The following is an 18,733-nucleotide window of genomic DNA, read 5'->3' as shown; positions in this document are numbered from 1 at the left end:
TAAGCTAACCAGATTTTCTCCCTCGGGCCCAGAAAGGTCACCTCTGCAGTGGCTCTGAATGCTGGCAGCTATGCAGAACCTCCATGTACAGGGGCAGAGTCTAGATGCCAGGCGTGGGAGGAGGAGGGGCCGGGGGTTGGCTGTTCCCTCTCACAACCCACAGGAGCTTCTGGGCACTGGGCCACGCAGACTTTGGTGGCATGAGTCCCAGCAGCCGTGTCCCAGGCTGGGCAGGATTGCAGCCAAGGGTTGGGCCGCCGCTCTGCCTGGGGGACAGCAGCCTGCAGCTCCACCTGGGCCATTTCTGGCTGAAACAGAAAGAACCACCAAGACTCTTCGAATGGCAAAGCTTTATTCAACCAGTTGGCAGCAGTAGCAAAGGCGGGACTCACACAGCCCTGTGTGCTCAGAGAGTGAGCCCTGGCAGAGGCTGGAGGCAACAGGCCCGAGACGTCTGGTGGCCCCCTTGGCCCCCTCCCATCCCCCTTCAGCCTGAGGCAGACGGGGAGGGGGAGGGTTTAGCAGGAGGGGTGAAAGGCCCCCCGCTGGTGCCACTGCATGTCCCGGATGCGCCGCACAGACTGGATCTGGGGGTGCTGAGCCCCAAAGTCGGCACTGTCCTTGTAGTCACCTTTCTCAAGCAGGTACTGGTAGCCTCGATAGCCAGGATACTGGTACCCTACCCACCTGCAAGGGGGAGAAGAAGAGCAGAACAGCCTCACACACCAGCCCCCCCCCCAAAGGGGAGCCCACCCCCCGCAGGGCGGCTGAATAGAATGGGGGAACGCAAAGGGAACTCTAACTCCTGAAAGCGGAGGCACACCCTGAACATCCTGCTGACCCCCAAAGTTGCTCCTGGGCTTGACCTGAGCTCCTCCACCGCCCACCAGCACGGGTCCCTTGGGCAAGTTAAAGGTGTCTGACCAAGGGAGGCTCTTTTTGACTCTCAAAATCTTCTACCCCCAAAATCTTGTAGGTCTCTAAGGTGCTCCTGGACTCGTGCGGAGCTCTTCTGCTGCAGACCCATGTACACGGGTGCCCCCTGAAACTGCCCTCTGCTATCTTTTAAAAGGCAAACGTCATCTCAATTTGTTAAAAAAAGAAAGTCAAGAGGAAAGCAAATATATACTTTGGACATCAGGCTTCTAAATCCTTGTCTCTGGAGGTTTGCTTTGAGATGCTTTGAGATCCCGGCAAAAACACATATGGCAGCATTTTAAAATATTTCTGCAGCTGCCTGGGGGTGCACTTTCTCCATGTACGGACTCCCACCGTGTGGAACGGCCTGGCCAAGGAGGTCTGGAAGACACCCCCACCCCCATCACTCTGCAAAATGTGCACAACCAGCGTGTCAGGAGGGTGTTTTTATAAAGGCAACAGGGGTGTAGTGAGAACGAATCATTCAGGGGGGTTCTTTTGGAAAGGAACTAGTTTGTGACACTGATTCTTGCAGCAGACTTCCGTCACCCAGTCTTATTGCGGGGCATGTGATTTGTCTAACACAGTCCCTGGTGCATTATTTTACATTTTGCGATCTGCCTTCAGACTCCGTGAGAAAGGTGGACTAAAAATAAAATTTAAAAATATATTTTCCAGTTGTACACTGAATCCATTTGTAAGGCCTGTCAATGATGGGATGTTTAGAGGTCATTAATACACAGGGTCACCATAAGTTTGAACTAACTTGATGGTACTTAACACACTCCCCCCACCCATCCCCTTCCCCTAATCAGAAATGCCCCCCCCCCAATGCACTGGAAGGGAAAGAGTCGGCCCAGACTCCTTTGACACTCCAGATGTTATGGACTACAATTCCCATCAGCCCCTGCCAGCATGGCAAATTGACCGTGCTGGCAGGGGCTGATGGGAATTGTAGTCCATAACATCTGGAGTGCCAAAGGTTCGTCACCATGGGCCCAGAGGCACAGGCTGTGTCTCTCCAGCCTCCTCCTCCCGTAAGGGGCCAGTTTGCAATTGAAAACCAAGGAGAGAGACGGTTCCAGCAATCCCTCTCCCAGCACTGTGGTTCCAGTCTGGATTTCTCCTCCTTCCTTGGGACTGCTTGTAGGGCCAAATTATATGCCTGGCACTAGAGACAATTCAGCCCTCAGAGGACTTGCTTCAGGACAGAGGTCCTCTGTCACCAGATGGCCCATTGCGTCCCCATGCCCGTGCGGACACATCGCACACAGGCGCACACAGAGACCCTGCGGAGGTGCCGGCCACCGTTCCCCGTTGGCTCCTTTGCAAAGCCAAAGTCCTACTGGATGCCGCTCAGCCCCAGGCAGCAAAACCCCTCCGCACACAGGCGGGCCCCAAGCGCGCTGGCCCGGGCCTCCAACAGAAGACTTACGTGCCACTCTGCACCCGCACAGAGGAGACCCTCTCCTGGTAGCCGTGGGCATGGAAGCTGGGCACATCATCATCAATTATCTCGATCTTCTTCCCAGTGAAGCTGGGGTTCTCATACAGGACAATCTTATGCTCCTGGCTGTCCTAGAGGGGAGCAAGACCAGACCCGGTCCAGTGGCAGCCCTGAGCCCCAGTGCCCTTGGGGAAGGAGGGCGAGGCGAAAGGGCCGCAGCTGGGGAAGTTCTGGGCTCTGAAACTTCCTAAACAGGTGACGGCAAAGTCAGTCTCCCTCAGCCCCTGCTACCTTGCAGGGCTGTTGTGAAGACAAAAGAAGGAAGATACAGCCCCAGGGTTCCTAAAAGTAAGGCTGGGAGAATGACACTGACAGGCAGGATGGAGGGATGGATGCCGAACCAGTGGAAAGGAAACTCCTGTTTCAGGCTTTGCCTCAGATATTGCTCGCTGGAACAAACCCAGAGTTGAGTCTCTTCTGCAAGGGGCCAGGTTAGCAGTGTGGTTGCCCTCTCAACCAAAATGGCCCTGAAATTTATCCTGGGCAGTAATACTAAAGTCTGGATTGTTTCCAGATCCTCAGGACGTTTGTCCAGGAAGCGATCAATTTTAGCCCCTGCAGAAAAGGAAGGGCAACCCAGGAGGGCGATCCTGCGTACCTTGCACCTGAGTAGCTGCGCACCTGTCAAGACACTCTTCTCTCCAAGGTGGACAAAAAGTGTGCCGCCAGGCAGAGAGGCAGCGGAGAAAACGTGCAAGAAGATAAACAAATCTCACATGGCTGACCCCTTCATTCCCGAAAAGGTCACTGTTGAAGCTCTGGGGAGATTGCCCCCACCCATCACAAAAAGCCCCAGAAGCAGCTCCGCCCACCTGCTCGCCCGCCTGCCCGGCTCCTGGGCCCTCCTTACCACTTTGATGGGTCTCAGGGCAGAGATGTTGTCGCTCCTCCGGCTGTTAGTCCAGGAATCCCAGCGGGGATATTCTCCTTTCTCGAAGACAAACTGCTCCCCTTTCCAACTGGGCTGCTCATAGCCCACCCACCTGGAAAAGATGCCTGCAGGTAACCACACGCTGGTGGCTGCTGCCGCTGCTGGGGGGAAGGGGAAACTGATCCATACAATCCCGCCCAGGGGGCGGCCCCAGCAGCTCCCAAATTCTGCCGGCCGGCTACGTACGGGCCAGAGTGCACCAAGATGGAACCGACTTTCTCCCAACCGGCCTCCTTCAAATTGGTGCAGGCAGCAGTCAGTTCATGGCAGCGGCCCTGGAAGTTTTCCTGTTCGAAGATGACAATCTGGAATGTAAAAGAGAGAGGCCTCTGCAGAGCAGTGCTGGGGGCTCAGGGGGGGGGGTGAAGCCTTTGGCCCCAGGATATCCCAGGATCAGGCAGAGGCTCTGGGACAGGCGAAGGGGCTACTGCCCTGCCTGCGATCTGAGAGAGCAGCTGGCCAGTGGAGGGCGGGGGGGGGGTCAGATCTCACGGTCGGGGGGGGGGCATCTCTTGCAATGTCCTCTTCAGGCTAGCCCAGAGCCCAAAATTATCCCCAGATCAAAGGAGGTGACCGGAACTGACCAGCCTTCCTCCAGCAGGGAGGGTACAGAAGCCAAGAGGTCACTGCCGAGTGCCAACTCTGGGTGCAGGAATTCCAGGAGATTTCAGGGTGGAGCTGGGGGGGGGGACACCTCGGGGTGTGAAACAGCCAAGGGTCTGTCTTGCAAAGCAACCACTGTCTCCAGGGGAACCAGTCGCTGCCACTGGAATTCTGGGAGATGCCCAGGCCCCACCTGGAGGCTGGCAACCAGAGCAGCTTCTCCCTGAGCTGAGCGACAGTCACAGAGGAGTCCTCAGTAATAGACCCCCTCCCGCCCTCTTCCTCGCCACAGAAGCAAAGCCCCCTCCCCACCGCCTTCCCACTGGCGCTAGAGCCAGCCCAGCAGTTCTACATAAGAACATAAGAACAAGCCCGCTGGATCAGACCAGAGTCCATCTAGTCCAGCTCTCTGCTACTCACAGTGGCCCACCAGGTGCCTTTGGGAGCTCACGTGCAGGATGTGAAAGCAATGGCCTTCTGCTGCTGCTGCTCCCGAGCACCTGGTCTGCTAAGGCATTTGCAATCTCAGATCTGCAATCTTCTTCGCCCCCCCCCCCCCCATCTTTGCCATCAGAAGGGACAGGGCAAGAGAGGCTGTGGGGGCGGGGGGACGACGACTAAGCTGCACTTCATTCTTCAGGAGCTCAAGGGGGGGGGGCTCTTCTTCCTCTCCTTCTAATGGGAACAGAGGAAGGTTTGGGATCCCGGCTTTGGACCCCACTCATAAAATTCTCAATGAGGATTTTTTTCCTGAAAGGTAGAAATGTGGAGCCAGGACTGGCTGCCAATCCCCTGCCCCGTTCAAGTTACTCCAGAGGAACCCCCTCCCCCCAAAAAAAACCCCACCCTCCGACACCTCTGATCCTCCTCACCAACCTTGGAGCCCGCCTGCTGATGTTTGGAAGCTTGGTGGTCCGAAGCCATGTTGGGGCCCCCCCAGCTGTTCCCTGGGGAGAGAAACTCCAGTAATTTGATAATGTGCTGCTGTGTGGAGAGGGGAGGGGGTCGCACCGCACGCCACTTTGCACTCAAGCCACAGCACGGCGGAGGGGCATTCCTAGCCCCACCAGCAGACAGAGTCGCATCAGGGAAGGTGAGGCAACCCCCTCCCCCTTGTGCCACATGCCTGGCCCCTCCCCCTTGGAGCCCCTGCTCCCCCCTCCTTCCCACTTGGTCCTCAGGCCCAGACAGATTGTCCAGGGTGACCCACATCTATGGGTGCACGAGAGGAATTCCAGCACAGCTGCCCGGGGAAAGGAGCCCAAATCCCCAAGCCAGGAGGGGACGGAAATCTGCGTGGCTCCCGGTCAAGCGGTCGCCAGGGCAGGGCTGCGGGGATGCAGGCTGCTGGCCACGGAGCAAGTGTCCCACCCCCTTTCCGTGGCCTCCTTCCTCCCAACACACTGCGTTTGTCTAAACCCCAGCAAGCCGCATTCACCACACTTGGATGGAAAGACAGGAACGACACACACACACCTGGAAAGCCAGTCAAAGAAAGGGAAGGCTCTTACCGGCTGCACCAAAGCACTTACGCCACTGAAAAGCGCTGTGGCCGAGCGTGGAAATTTATAGCTGGCAGCTGCTGCGTGGATGTGCCAGTGGCACCTCGGGGGGCTTGGGAACGGGTGATCTGTGTGGAGAATGCTGGATTAGCGGGCAATGAAAACCAAAACCAGCTGACCCCACTCTGCCTTTTGTCCTGCTAAAGACCCAGAGGCCCAGCTATTTCATGAGCTGACACATTTGGACCGGGGCCCTTTGTCCGGGCCAGGAGGTTGGGATTTGCCGGCCTCAGCAGGGTTGGTGCCAAGTCCCTTGGGCATCCTTCGGGAACAATGCTTGTGCCATGCTGCCCTGGCAGGAGTCCATCCCTGTGGGACAGGAGGCCAAAGTGCCTCACTCAGCAGCTGCCCTGGGGGCGTCAGGCAGGGCGGGGGGCGGTGGGGGTGGAAGGCGGCTGTGCTACCGGTGGGCACACCTATTCCGGTGCAGAAAGTGCCAGGCTCTGCCGGGTGGGGCACAGGGTGACAGCCAAACGCTGCGGGCTTAAATGAGGCTTGCAGGTGAGTGGCCGGAAGGAGAGGGAGATGGTGTCGGGAGGGTGTCGAACGTGTGGCCTGGGGGCCGGATCTGGCCCCTTGAGAGAGCTTATCAGGTCTGCGAGCCAACCGAGGGGCCCCCCACCCCACCCCTTGCTCCCAATCTGGCCTGCCAAGTGGACCTGATAGGCCCCTTAAGATCAGGTAGCCCCCCAACACACACGCACGCACACACACCCCAGTATCAAGCTGGGCTGAAGACTCACCAGCCCAGGCAGACACACACACAGGCAGACACACCCCAGGACCCAGCCCCATGAAGTCATATTTATGGTATATCTGGCCCTCGTAACAAATTAATTCAACACCCCTGGTCTAGAGCCCTCAAGAAGACATGCGGGGGGGGGGGGGGCTGAGAAGCAAGAGCTCACCCTGTCGGGTTGGGTTTCAGATCACCTCCCCCCGCCCCCCGCCCTGCAAACTCCCTGCTGTTTGCAAAGCACCCCCTGCTGGGCCCTTCAGCCAGAGCCTCTCCGTGGCTGCTGTCCTGGGTCAGCACTGCAGGGGCGGCATTCTTGGATCCCAAAGCAACTCACCTTTTATGCTAGTGATTCCCAGAGGGCTGGAGGGTAAAGCAACCACCAACCCTCACATTGTGTGGGAACCTTCTCTGAGGCGGCCCCCGGCCTACCTACAGAAGTTCCGTTTTAGGGAACAGGCAGTTAAAAATGTGATCATGACATTCTCGGCTCTCCCAGCATTTCAAAATGGTTATGTAGAGTCCATTTGGACACTCCTTCCTTCCTTCCTTCCTTCCTTCCTTCCTTCCTTCCTTCCTTCTGGGGGGGGGGGGGGTGGGGGGGGGGGGGGGTGGGGGGGGGGGGGGGTGGGGGGGGGGGGGGGTGGGGGGGGGGGGGGGTGGGGGGGGGGGGGGGTGGGGGGGGGGGGGGGTGGGGGGGGGGGGGGGTGGGGGGGGGGGGGGGTGGGGGGGGGGGGGGGTGGGGGGGGGGGGGGGTGGGGGGGGGGGGGGGTGGGGGGGGGGGGGGGTGGGGGGGGGGGGGGGTGGGGGGGGGGGGGGGTGGGGGGGGGGGGGGGTGGGGGGGGGGGGGGGTGGGGGGGGGGGGGGGTGGGGGGGGGGGGGGGTGGGGGGGGGGGGGGGTGGGGGGGGGGGGGGGTGGGGGGGGGGGGGGGTGGGGGGGGGGGGGGGTGGGGGGGGGGGGGGGTGGGGGGGGGGGGGGGTGGGGGGGGGGGGGGGTGGGGGGGGGGGGGGGTGGGGGGGGGGGGGGGTGGGGGGGGGGGGGGGTGGGGGGGGGGGGGGGTGGGGGGGGGGGGGGGTGGGGGGGGGGGGGGGTGGGGGGGGGGGGGGGTGGGGGGGGGGGGGGGTGGGGGGGGGGGGGGGTGGGGGGGGGGGGGGGTGGGGGGGGGGGGGGGTGGGGGGGGGGGGGGGTGGGGGGGGGGGGGGGTGGGGGGGGGGGGGGGTGGGGGGGGGGGGGGGTGGGGGGGGGGGGGGGTGGGGGGGGGGGGGGGTGGGGGGGGGGGGGGGTGGGGGGGGGGGGGGGTGGGGGGGGGGGGGGGTGGGGGGGGGGGGGGGTGGGGGGGGGGGGGGGTGGGGGGGGGGGGGGGTGGGGGGGGGGGGGGGTGGGGGGGGGGGGGGGTGGGGGGGGGGGGGGGTGGGGGGGGGGGGGGGTGGGGGGGGGGGGGGGTGGGGGGGGGGGGGGGTGGGGGGGGGGGGGGGTGGGGGGGGGGGGGGGTGGGGGGGGGGGGGGGTGGGGGGGGGGGGGGGTGGGGGGGGGGGGGGGTGGGGGGGGGGGGGGGTGGGGGGGGGGGGGGGTGGGGGGGGGGGGGGGTGGGGGGGGGGGGGGGTGGGGGGGGGGGGGGGTGGGGGGGGGGGGGGGTGGGGGGGGGGGGGGGTGGGGGGGGGGGGGGGTGGGGGGGGGGGGGGGTGGGGGGGGGGGGGGGTGGGGGGGGGGGGGGGTGGGGGGGGGGGGGGGTGGGGGGGGGGGGGGGTGGGGGGGGGGGGGGGTGGGGGGGGGGGGGGGTGGGGGGGGGGGGGGGTGGGGGGGGGGGGGGGTGGGGGGGGGGGGGGGTGGGGGGGGGGGGGGGTGGGGGGGGGGGGGGGTGGGGGGGGGGGGGGGTGGGGGGGGGGGGGGGTGGGGGGGGGGGGGGGTGGGGGGGGGGGGGGGTGGGGGGGGGGGGGGGTGGGGGGGGGGGGGGGTGGGGGGGGGGGGGGGTGGGGGGGGGGGGGGGTGGGGGGGGGGGGGGGTGGGGGGGGGGGGGGGTGGGGGGGGGGGGGGGTGGGGGGGGGGGGGGGTGGGGGGGGGGGGGGGTGGGGGGGGGGGGGGGTGGGGGGGGGGGGGGGTGGGGGGGGGGGGGGGTGGGGGGGGGGGGGGGTGGGGGGGGGGGGGGGTGGGGGGGGGGGGGGGTGGGGGGGGGGGGGGGTGGGGGGGGGGGGGGGTGGGGGGGGGGGGGGGTGGGGGGGGGGGGGGGTGGGGGGGGGGGGGGGTGGGGGGGGGGGGGGGTGGGGGGGGGGGGGGGTGGGGGGGGGGGGGGGTGGGGGGGGGGGGGGGTGGGGGGGGGGGGGGGTGGGGGGGGGGGGGGGTGGGGGGGGGGGGGGGTGGGGGGGGGGGGGGGTGGGGGGGGGGGGGGGTGGGGGGGGGGGGGGGTGGGGGGGGGGGGGGGTGGGGGGGGGGGGGGGTGGGGGGGGGGGGGGGTGGGGGGGGGGGGGGGTGGGGGGGGGGGGGGGTGGGGGGGGGGGGGGGTGGGGGGGGGGGGGGGTGGGGGGGGGGGGGGGTGGGGGGGGGGGGGGGTGGGGGGGGGGGGGGGTGGGGGGGGGGGGGGGTGGGGGGGGGGGGGGGTGGGGGGGGGGGGGGGTGGGGGGGGGGGGGGGTGGGGGGGGGGGGGGGTGGGGGGGGGGGGGGGTGGGGGGGGGGGGGGGTGGGGGGGGGGGGGGGTGGGGGGGGGGGGGGGTGGGGGGGGGGGGGGGTGGGGGGGGGGGGGGGTGGGGGGGGGGGGGGGTGGGGGGGGGGGGGGGTGGGGGGGGGGGGGGGTGGGGGGGGGGGGGGGTGGGGGGGGGGGGGGGTGGGGGGGGGGGGGGGTGGGGGGGGGGGGGGGTGGGGGGGGGGGGGGGTGGGGGGGGGGGGGGGTGGGGGGGGGGGGGGGTGGGGGGGGGGGGGGGTGGGGGGGGGGGGGGGTGGGGGGGGGGGGGGGTGGGGGGGGGGGGGGGTGGGGGGGGGGGGGGGTGGGGGGGGGGGGGGGTGGGGGGGGGGGGGGGTGGGGGGGGGGGGGGGTGGGGGGGGGGGGGGGTGGGGGGGGGGGGGGGTGGGGGGGGGGGGGGGTGGGGGGGGGGGGGGGTGGGGGGGGGGGGGGGTGGGGGGGGGGGGGGGTGGGGGGGGGGGGGGGTGGGGGGGGGGGGGGGTGGGGGGGGGGGGGGGTGGGGGGGGGGGGGGGTGGGGGGGGGGGGGGGTGGGGGGGGGGGGGGGTGGGGGGGGGGGGGGGTGGGGGGGGGGGGGGGTGGGGGGGGGGGGGGGTGGGGGGGGGGGGGGGTGGGGGGGGGGGGGGGTGGGGGGGGGGGGGGGTGGGGGGGGGGGGGGGTGGGGGGGGGGGGGGGTGGGGGGGGGGGGGGGTGGGGGGGGGGGGGGGTGGGGGGGGGGGGGGGTGGGGGGGGGGGGGGGTGGGGGGGGGGGGGGGTGGGGGGGGGGGGGGGTGGGGGGGGGGGGGGGTGGGGGGGGGGGGGGGTGGGGGGGGGGGGGGGTGGGGGGGGGGGGGGGTGGGGGGGGGGGGGGGTGGGGGGGGGGGGGGGTGGGGGGGGGGGGGGGTGGGGGGGGGGGGGGGTGGGGGGGGGGGGGGGTGGGGGGGGGGGGGGGTGGGGGGGGGGGGGGGTGGGGGGGGGGGGGGGTGGGGGGGGGGGGGGGTGGGGGGGGGGGGGGGTGGGGGGGGGGGGGGGTGGGGGGGGGGGGGGGTGGGGGGGGGGGGGGGTGGGGGGGGGGGGGGGTGGGGGGGGGGGGGGGTGGGGGGGGGGGGGGGTGGGGGGGGGGGGGGGTGGGGGGGGGGGGGGGTGGGGGGGGGGGGGGGTGGGGGGGGGGGGGGGTGGGGGGGGGGGGGGGTGGGGGGGGGGGGGGGTGGGGGGGGGGGGGGGTGGGGGGGGGGGGGGGTGGGGGGGGGGGGGGGTGGGGGGGGGGGGGGGTGGGGGGGGGGGGGGGTGGGGGGGGGGGGGGGTGGGGGGGGGGGGGGGTGGGGGGGGGGGGGGGTGGGGGGGGGGGGGGGTGGGGGGGGGGGGGGGTGGGGGGGGGGGGGGGTGGGGGGGGGGGGGGGTGGGGGGGGGGGGGGGTGGGGGGGGGGGGGGGTGGGGGGGGGGGGGGGTGGGGGGGGGGGGGGGTGGGGGGGGGGGGGGGTGGGGGGGGGGGGGGGTGGGGGGGGGGGGGGGTGGGGGGGGGGGGGGGTGGGGGGGGGGGGGGGTGGGGGGGGGGGGGGGTGGGGGGGGGGGGGGGTGGGGGGGGGGGGGGGTGGGGGGGGGGGGGGGTGGGGGGGGGGGGGGGTGGGGGGGGGGGGGGGTGGGGGGGGGGGGGGGTGGGGGGGGGGGGGGGTGGGGGGGGGGGGGGGTGGGGGGGGGGGGGGGTGGGGGGGGGGGGGGGTGGGGGGGGGGGGGGGTGGGGGGGGGGGGGGGTGGGGGGGGGGGGGGGTGGGGGGGGGGGGGGGTGGGGGGGGGGGGGGGTGGGGGGGGGGGGGGGTGGGGGGGGGGGGGGGTGGGGGGGGGGGGGGGTGGGGGGGGGGGGGGGTGGGGGGGGGGGGGGGTGGGGGGGGGGGGGGGTGGGGGGGGGGGGGGGTGGGGGGGGGGGGGGGTGGGGGGGGGGGGGGGTGGGGGGGGGGGGGGGTGGGGGGGGGGGGGGGTGGGGGGGGGGGGGGGTGGGGGGGGGGGGGGGTGGGGGGGGGGGGGGGTGGGGGGGGGGGGGGGTGGGGGGGGGGGGGGGTGGGGGGGGGGGGGGGTGGGGGGGGGGGGGGGTGGGGGGGGGGGGGGGTGGGGGGGGGGGGGGGTGGGGGGGGGGGGGGGTGGGGGGGGGGGGGGGTGGGGGGGGGGGGGGGTGGGGGGGGGGGGGGGTGGGGGGGGGGGGGGGTGGGGGGGGGGGGGGGTGGGGGGGGGGGGGGGTGGGGGGGGGGGGGGGTGGGGGGGGGGGGGGGTGGGGGGGGGGGGGGGTGGGGGGGGGGGGGGGTGGGGGGGGGGGGGGGTGGGGGGGGGGGGGGGTGGGGGGGGGGGGGGGTGGGGGGGGGGGGGGGTGGGGGGGGGGGGGGGTGGGGGGGGGGGGGGGTGGGGGGGGGGGGGGGTGGGGGGGGGGGGGGGTGGGGGGGGGGGGGGGTGGGGGGGGGGGGGGGTGGGGGGGGGGGGGGGTGGGGGGGGGGGGGGGTGGGGGGGGGGGGGGGTGGGGGGGGGGGGGGGTGGGGGGGGGGGGGGGTGGGGGGGGGGGGGGGTGGGGGGGGGGGGGGGTGGGGGGGGGGGGGGGTGGGGGGGGGGGGGGGTGGGGGGGGGGGGGGGTGGGGGGGGGGGGGGGTGGGGGGGGGGGGGGGTGGGGGGGGGGGGGGGTGGGGGGGGGGGGGGGTGGGGGGGGGGGGGGGTGGGGGGGGGGGGGGGTGGGGGGGGGGGGGGGTGGGGGGGGGGGGGGGTGGGGGGGGGGGGGGGGGGGGGGGGGGGGGGGGGGGGGGGGGGGGGGGAGGGCGGGGGGGGGGGTGGGGGGTGGGGGGAGGGGGGGGGGGGGGGGGGGGGGGGGGGGGAAGGGGTGGGTAAGGGGTGGAGGGTGGGGGCGGGGGGGGGAGGGGGGGGGGGGGGGTGGGGGGGGGGGGGGGGGGGGGGGGGCAGCCCTTGCCAGCATGGCCAATTGGCCATGCTGGCAGGGGCTGATGGGAATTGTAGTCCATAACATCTGGAGTGCCAAAGGTTCACCACCATGGACCTATAGGGTCACCATAAGTCAGCTGTGAGTCGAGAACCCCCACCCACAGACCCAGTAGGGGAGGGGGCAGATCTCTCCACCAAACCTGAAGAATCATAGAGTGGGAAGAGACCAGAAGGGCCACAGAGTCCAGCCCCCTGCCCAGCAGGAAGACACAATCCAAGCACTCCTGACAGATGGCCACCCAGCCTCTGTTGAAAAACCTCCCAAGAAGGAGACCCCACCCCACTCTGAGGCAGTGCATTCCCCTGCCCAACAGCCCTGACCGTCAGGAACTTCTTCCTAATGTTTAGGTGGAATCTCTTTTCCTGCACCTTGAATCCATTATATGCTCCTCGTTCTAGTCTCCGGAGCAGCAGAAAACAAACTTGCTCCCTCTTCAACATGGCGCCCCTTTAAATATGGAAGAATGGTTCTCATGCCACCTCTTGACCTTCACTTCTCCTCTTAACTTCACTCAACACCCCCAGCTGACTAAACTGCTCCTCCCCATAGGGCCTGGATTCCAGACTTTTGACCGTGTCTGAGCTTGATGGAGGAAAGGCCTCATTCAGTGCAAAGCCACTTAACTCGTGCTCACGTGTGGAAGCTTCCCAAAGCTGCACACGAGCACAAAAGCAGTGGCCACAATATGCTGCTGCAAACTTAGCCCAGCAGTGCTCCGGAAGGTCCTGCTAAGCACAGAGCGAGGGGGAGAGGCGTGGGCCCCAGCAAGCGCAGCCCCCCTGCTGCAAGCAGCCTCCTCCCCACCTCCAGAGCAGGGCCAAAGGCTCAAGCCATGTCAGGTCAGGGGCGCTGGCGGGAGGAGGTGGGCCGGTGGTGCCTCCCCTCCATGGGAAGGTTTGCTTCTGCTCTTCGCACCTCCCCTCCCGGCGGGCTGAAAGCGCGTCCTTGATCCGGCTCCCGGCTTGAGGTGAGACGCAAGGAGCGAAAGAGAACCGTACCTTTGCCAGAGCCTGGCAGCTTGTCCCCTACCTTGAACTTCCACCCCTTTTCTTCCAGGATCTCCGCAGTGACCATCTCCCCTGGTGGGCTGGGCTGTTCTGCCATGGTGCCTGCAAACACCCCGGGTGGTTAGCGCTTTACCTCGAGGAGGAACACCTGCTCTGCAGGAAGAGTTTGCCCAGTCTGGCTTCACCAGAAGGGTGGAGAGAGAAGCTGCTGCTGCCCACCTGCCTGCCTGCCTTTAGCTCCACGTGGATGGCAGCGAGGGGGAACCCACAAAGAACCAGGCCGAAGGAGAGAAGAGCCGGCCCTGCCTCCAAGCGGGAGCAGCAGACCCAGAGACAGGAACACACCAGACTCTGTGATGGAGAAGAAGGGGGGATGCAGGGAGTCCCTTGACCAGGAAGTCAGCGTGCAACAGAAGTCCTGCTTCCCGGTGCCTCTTGCATGGCAGGGAGGCAGGCAGGCAGGCCTACAGGGGCACGCTCTAATGCATGGTGGCAGGAATGAATGCAGGCCTGGCACGGCAGCCCCCTCCTGCAGAATCGCTTTAGGGATTTCTCCAGGGTCTCTGTTTTCTCTCTGCACTCCACCTCTCCCCCCACTCCTCAGCATTAGGACCAATCCAACTTCAGCAGTTTCAGAAGTTGTACCTCTGCTGCCCGGCCAGTGAGATATCCCTCCCGCCCCCTCGAAGGGCCTGGCCTCTCACCACTGGGGAGGCGATACGAGGACACAGTGATGGGGAGGGGGAAGATTGACTTTTTCCTTTTTGTGCAGCAAGATGCCAATCAGTTCCATCACTAAGGAGTGCCCAATTTAGCCAGAATAATTGATGCAGAAGGTGCTGGCTTGGGGGCGGGCGCTCTTGCTCAGCCAGGGCCCTGAGGGCTTCGGGGTGTGGGGGCCGGGGCCCTGCCTACCTCTCTCTCCTCCTGGACTGCGCCGGGTGCTCTGACAGGCAGGCAAAGGAAACCTGCAGGGCTATTTATTGGGCCACCTCTGCCCACAGCAGGGCTTTGGGGGGATGCTGAGGCAGCAGCTGCAGCTGCCCAATTCCGCCCGCTGCATTTTGCTTCAATTGCGAGGGCTTGGCACCACAATGCGGGCCCATTGTGCTGAGCTCTCCGGACTGCCCTCACTGCAGATTAGCAGCGAGCGAGGGGGCCTGTCCGCAGGTTGGCTCCACTCCTTGCCAGAGCCCCAGGAAACTTCTGGGTCAGCAGCTCTTCCAAGTGTTTGGCCAAAGGCCCAGCTCTGGCACGCTCCCGCCCTCCAGCCACATTCCCGGGATGTGCCCATGGCACGGCTCTGGGTGCTGAAAGAACCCAGGCTCCTGTCTCGGTCTGATTTAAAGGCAAACTCCTTGGAAGCCCTGTTCTGCTCCCAGAACCCAATTGTGTCCAGCTGATAAAAGCCAGAGAGGTCTGCTAGTGGGGTGAGCCTCACTTGGTCCCCCGTGTCGTGCAAGAAACCAGGTAAGCAAAAGTGGGAAGATTTTAAAAACTGCAACGGAGCTGGCTGTTCCCCTCTCTCAGGCTGGGCACAGGCAAGCAGCCTCTTCGACAGTTCTGTGGCCTAGAATAGGAGCCCCCGCCCTGCTGGAACTTGTGGGCACTTCTGGAATTCTGACAGGGTTGCGGGCGCAACAAAATGGTTGCTGCAGGAGGCGGAGCCAAGCACAAAACGGCTGTCGCAGAGTATGGAGAGAATGTAATGGAGAGAAATTATGTATTACTCTAATAGTAACTCTTCAATATTTCACAGAGCTAAGCTCTGTTTAGCTAGATACCTTTTAATCTCCACAGCCAATCATAAGTCCTGTTGCAAAACAATTGGTGGACATCTGGAAAGCTATCATGGGTGCCGTGTTGGGGACCTCCAGTCTAATAACACCTTCAGGTTTCGCTGATTAGGCCACGGATATGTGGCCATGTCCCCTGCTGCCCTGCTCATCCAGTTTAGAGAAAACCCAGATCAGAGACTTGCCGTCCCTGGCGCATTTTGCCCTGGGAGATCTGGGGCCCACAGCTGCCCCCCAAGGTGCCAAAGAGGTCCCTCCCGTGTGCCCCTCTTGTTTTTCTCCCTTTCCTTAAAGCTACAGGCAGGCATGGGAGCATCAGGAGACTTCCTTGCAGGCCAGCACCACCCCCCCCCCGAATCTGATGGTGAGTCTACCAGGTTACACCTCAGCAATACCAACCCCCCACCCCCCACCCCCAGCATTTCCCCTCCTCCCAACGGGAGAGAATGCTGGAACAAGGAATGCAGAATGAAGACAGACTCTCCGTGGCATCTTCCAGAAGGGATTCTTTTTAATCATAGTTAAAGTTCAAACATTTCTTCGTAGTAAAACTATAAGATCTCAGTGCCCTGTCCAAGCACAAAAGAGAGAAGGGGGGGACACGCTACAGACGCGGAGGGGCCTGCCCAAATCCCGCCTCCAGCCCTCCGGCTCTCCAGGGAAGATGCAGCTCAGCCCCCCTCACCCAGCAAGCGAGATGGCGAAGAGATGCTGCCGGCCTGCCCAGCCTCCCAGACTGGGCTCTTGTGGGGGTTGGGAGGGACTTTGCCAGGGGTGGGGGTGGGGGTGGGGGGCTGTGTGTGTGTGTACCCATGTGCTCAGTAATGTCATAGGAAAATTGCTAGCATGCACTTTACGGGCAAAAGAAAAATCACACAGGAGACAAAAGCAAAATATAACAAAGCAGACACTTAAAAAACATACACACGGGTGAATGAAATGCAAGAGGGCCAACTCCTTCAGGAACATCTTAGTGTACACATCAGGATATAGCCCACTGATACACATCACACACACACACACACACGTACATACGTACGTACATATGGATACCCCTGGGGCAAAAGAACACCAAACAGGCCCTACTATGCAAGCTGGCGGCAGGAGGCATTATGAAGGAAGGAAAGGGGGTGGCTGACAGCATCTCTTTCATTCCAGAAGAGCAGCTCCCACCACACCCGTGCAGGGGGGGGGGGGCTGCTTTGCAGCAGAGAGGGCCCAGCATCACATATCCCCCCAGGGGCACCCGTCAGGGCCACACATGGAAAAGACAAAGCACGAAGCTTCTCAATACACTCTTGGTTCCAAGATCAAATATATATGACTTTTGCTGGGGGAAGACACAATGCCAGCAGCATCTTTGGGGAAGTTCTGGTACGGCGGAGGGAGCCGGTGAGCGGGACAGGACGGGCTGCAGTCACTGCGCCCCATCCGGAGCTCCATGGGGCTCTGAGGCACATGCAGAGCTCGCATGGGACCGAAGCAGCAGCTTCCTCCAGACGAGGGGTGGGAGGGAGGGGGGGTGGGAGCAGGAGCGCCTGGACTCCCAGCTGAGCGAGAAAGAAGCGTCTCCTCAACACGGATTGGCACAAGCTTCCCGTCGGCGGAGGAGGCCGACCAGCTGCCCTCCAGCACCAGGCCGGACAACCAAGTTCAATTCCTACATTTTGCCGCATACAAATTCTGCCCTCCCCACCGTGCCAGGGTTTCTGGCAGGGCTTGGCGGGGCAGACCGGGCTGAGGGCGGGGCCGGCGGCTCCCCCTGCCTCTGGGAAGAGATGGGGTGGGGGGAAGGACAGATGTGCAATGGAAGCAGAGCAGCTAACAGATAAGCTCTGATATATGAAAATAGAAAATTTCCAAGAAGAGCACTTATGGGGGGGAGGGCAGGAAGGAGGATAAACAATACAACAATCTGAGCCCAGCCCTTCATTCCAGAAAAGGGGGGGGGGTCCAATATGAAGAAAGGAAATAAAGTTGGGCTTGGTTCTCTTGCGCAGGGAGGGTGAGAACCCCTCCAATTCCTCCTTGGTTACTTGTTCCAATGAAGATGCTCCCCAAAAGGTGGGGGGCAGAGACTCAGCCACAGAAAAAGGACAGGTAGACCTTCCTGCAGCCGCAGTTCACCTGTGCCACTTTGGGGCACATCCTTACGAACAAGTACACCTGGATTTCTCCCAGAGAGCATCACCACGCAGAGAGCAGAAACTGGTTCCAGGGGCTGCAGAGAGCAGTTTCCCCGGGCATCCTCCACAGGCTTAGAGCCTGGGCAAAAAAAACAATAGGCTTCTGCTCTTGAATTTTTGAAACAGAAATAAGAATTCGACAAACAAACAAACAAACCTCTTGTTATGTACAGAATAAAAAGATCCCAGTAAGACGATCCACAAGTTCCTCTGCCTGATGGCAGCTCCAGCATATCCCACCCCTTTCCTCTTTTCGCTGACCAATCAGAAAAGAACAATGATTTACAGCTATGTGTAAATGTGGGACTCCCTGACATTATTGCTTTGCCCTCCCAGGCATGGGGAACTCATCAGAAAGCAATTCTCCCTCCCAGGGCTGACCCCCACCCTGCCATTGCACAGAAAGGAGAACAAAATCTCCTTAGAGCTTCAGCTGCCCACCCCTACCCCCCACCCCCTCCTCAAAAAAGCACGCTGTCCTGGTCTGGGCAGCGGATCCTCCAATCACATTATCCTGACGAAATCTAAAATATACTTAAAAACAGTCAACAATAAAATTTCCTTTTTCGTGTGGCAGTCGACGTAAGGAGGTTTCCTTCCCTCCTGCACAGAGCGACCCCAAGGACCCCCCACCCGCACCTGACCCCAGCCCTCTCAAGGGCACCCCTGGACGCGCCAGGCTCCGGGCTTCGCAGTGCAACAGCGCCTCCTGCAGGCACCCAGCAGCACCTGCAGAGGCCCAACCCCACCGTCTCTGGGGGAACGAGAAGGGCTCCGCTCTGGCTTTGGCTCTTCTTCCAGGCCTGGCTGTCGACAGAGAGGCTTCCTGCCCCGGAGAGGGGGAGAGACCCTGCGCAGAGCAGTGGAGGTAGGAAGGGGCAGACCGAGGGGCCGGGGGAGACTTAAGGCTTCCATTACCAAATCAATGTCTCCCACTCTGCCCAAGGAAGGTCTCCCAGCTGTCAAGATGGGATAAGCAGAGAGGGTGGGGGTGAAACAAAGCAGACGCCTCTTCTGGAGTGCAGCCCCTGCTTCCCCACCAGAGAAGCCCAGCAGTCGGGAGAGCTGCGTTCAAGATCCAGCTCCGAGGATCTCCAGCCAACTGATTTCCTGTTTGCCATCTGGAGAGGGGCATGGTCTTCCTCGGCCTCTCCCCCTGGTGTGGTCTGCTGGCCGGTGTACGAAGAGGGCAAGAATGGCAATGTTGGATCACCCAAAGGGCCCGCCTGTACCAGCCTCCTGCTCTCCCAGGGGCCTCTGGAAAACCTTCTTTTCTTCGTCCCCTGCGAGGTGCACTGCCTACAAACATGGAGGCTCCATTTAACCACCACGGCTGATCTGCTACGGACTGGACTGCAGTTCTTTGCTCGGCTGCCCCTCATGCGGGCTCCCCACCGCCTCCAGACCTCTTCACACCTGGTTCTCATACTGGCTCTGCCTCTTCTTGGACTTCAGCTCCTTCAGCCACTGTGGAGAGGGAGACGCCTCCTCTGGCCTGGAGACACAAAAAGGCCGTCTCAGCTAGGTGTGCGGAAGAGGGAGGGGCTTTCTTTCACACCCCCATGGGGGCAAAATTTGCACAACCCCTTGTGAAAGGATTGGGGGCACACACACACACACAGACATAAATACACCTGGGTTAACACTACCAACTTCCAGGTAGGGCCTGGAGTTCACTCAGAGTTGCAACTGATCTCCTGGCTACCATGACCCTTTCCTCTGGGGAAAATGGAAACTTGGGAGGGCAAACTCAACGGTCTTCCACAGATTCTTGGTGACCCCCCAAACTCCAAGCATTTCCCAGGCCAGAACTGGCAACTCTGAACTTAGGGCAGGCTGACTGGACCACCTGACCCAG

The 18,733-nt window shown here is 66.7% G+C and overlaps 2 protein-coding genes across 4 annotated transcripts in view; both read right to left on the bottom strand.

Annotated features, from left to right (window-relative positions):
* Positions 1-335: 335 nt before the first annotated feature.
* On the bottom strand, positions 336-12,995 carry CRYBB2 (crystallin beta B2). Of its 2 annotated transcripts, XM_048514502.1 has the most exons (6): positions 5,471-5,553; positions 4,836-4,906; positions 3,543-3,661; positions 3,276-3,408; positions 2,354-2,496; positions 336-687 (listed from the first exon to the last, which is right to left on the bottom strand). In XM_048514502.1, the coding sequence occupies exons 2-6, from the start codon at positions 4,881-4,883 to the stop codon at positions 519-521; spliced, it is 612 nt and encodes a 203-aa protein (XP_048370459.1). In that variant the 5' UTR covers positions 4,884-4,906; positions 5,471-5,553; the 3' UTR covers positions 336-518. The 2 variants fall into 2 exon arrangements, with proteins under 2 accessions (XP_048370459.1, XP_048370460.1); XM_048514503.1 differs by lacking the exons at positions 4,836-4,906; positions 5,471-5,553 and adding an exon at positions 12,916-12,995.
* Positions 12,996-15,180: 2,185 nt separating this feature from the next.
* Positions 15,181-18,733, bottom strand: part of KIAA1671 (KIAA1671 ortholog) — a 79,351-nt gene continuing 75,798 nt past the window's right edge. For both annotated transcript variants that reach the window (XM_048514883.1, XM_048514882.1), the window contains exon 12: positions 15,181-18,370. In XM_048514883.1, the coding sequence (XP_048370840.1) occupies positions 18,286-18,370 (85 nt within the window). In that variant the 3' untranslated portion in view covers positions 15,181-18,285. The remainder of the gene's footprint in view (positions 18,371-18,733) is intronic.

The sequence above is a fragment of the Sphaerodactylus townsendi genome, linkage group LG13 (genome assembly GCF_021028975.2).
Source record: "Sphaerodactylus townsendi isolate TG3544 linkage group LG13, MPM_Stown_v2.3, whole genome shotgun sequence".
NCBI lineage: Eukaryota > Metazoa > Chordata > Lepidosauria > Squamata > Sphaerodactylidae > Sphaerodactylus > Sphaerodactylus townsendi.
Note: the sequence above shows the minus strand (reverse complement) of the source record. Positions and strands in the feature narration are given on the sequence as shown.

What these genes read in the sequence shown, in the direction of transcription:
- CRYBB2 (XM_048514503.1), bottom strand. Translation starts at nt 12,990, where the DNA reads ATGGCAGAACAGCCCAGCCCACCAGGGGAGATGGTCACTGCGGAGATC. An exon ending in AAAAGGGGTGGAAGTTCAAG is followed by an intron (nt 3,662 to 12,915) that starts GTAGGGGACAAG and finishes TTTACATTCCAG; the next exon opens with ATTGTCATCTTCGAACAGGA. An exon ending in GTGCGGGTGCAGAGTGGCAC is followed by an intron (nt 688 to 2,353) that starts GTAAGTCTTCTG and finishes TCCCCCTTGCAG; the next exon opens with GTGGGTAGGGTACCAGTATC.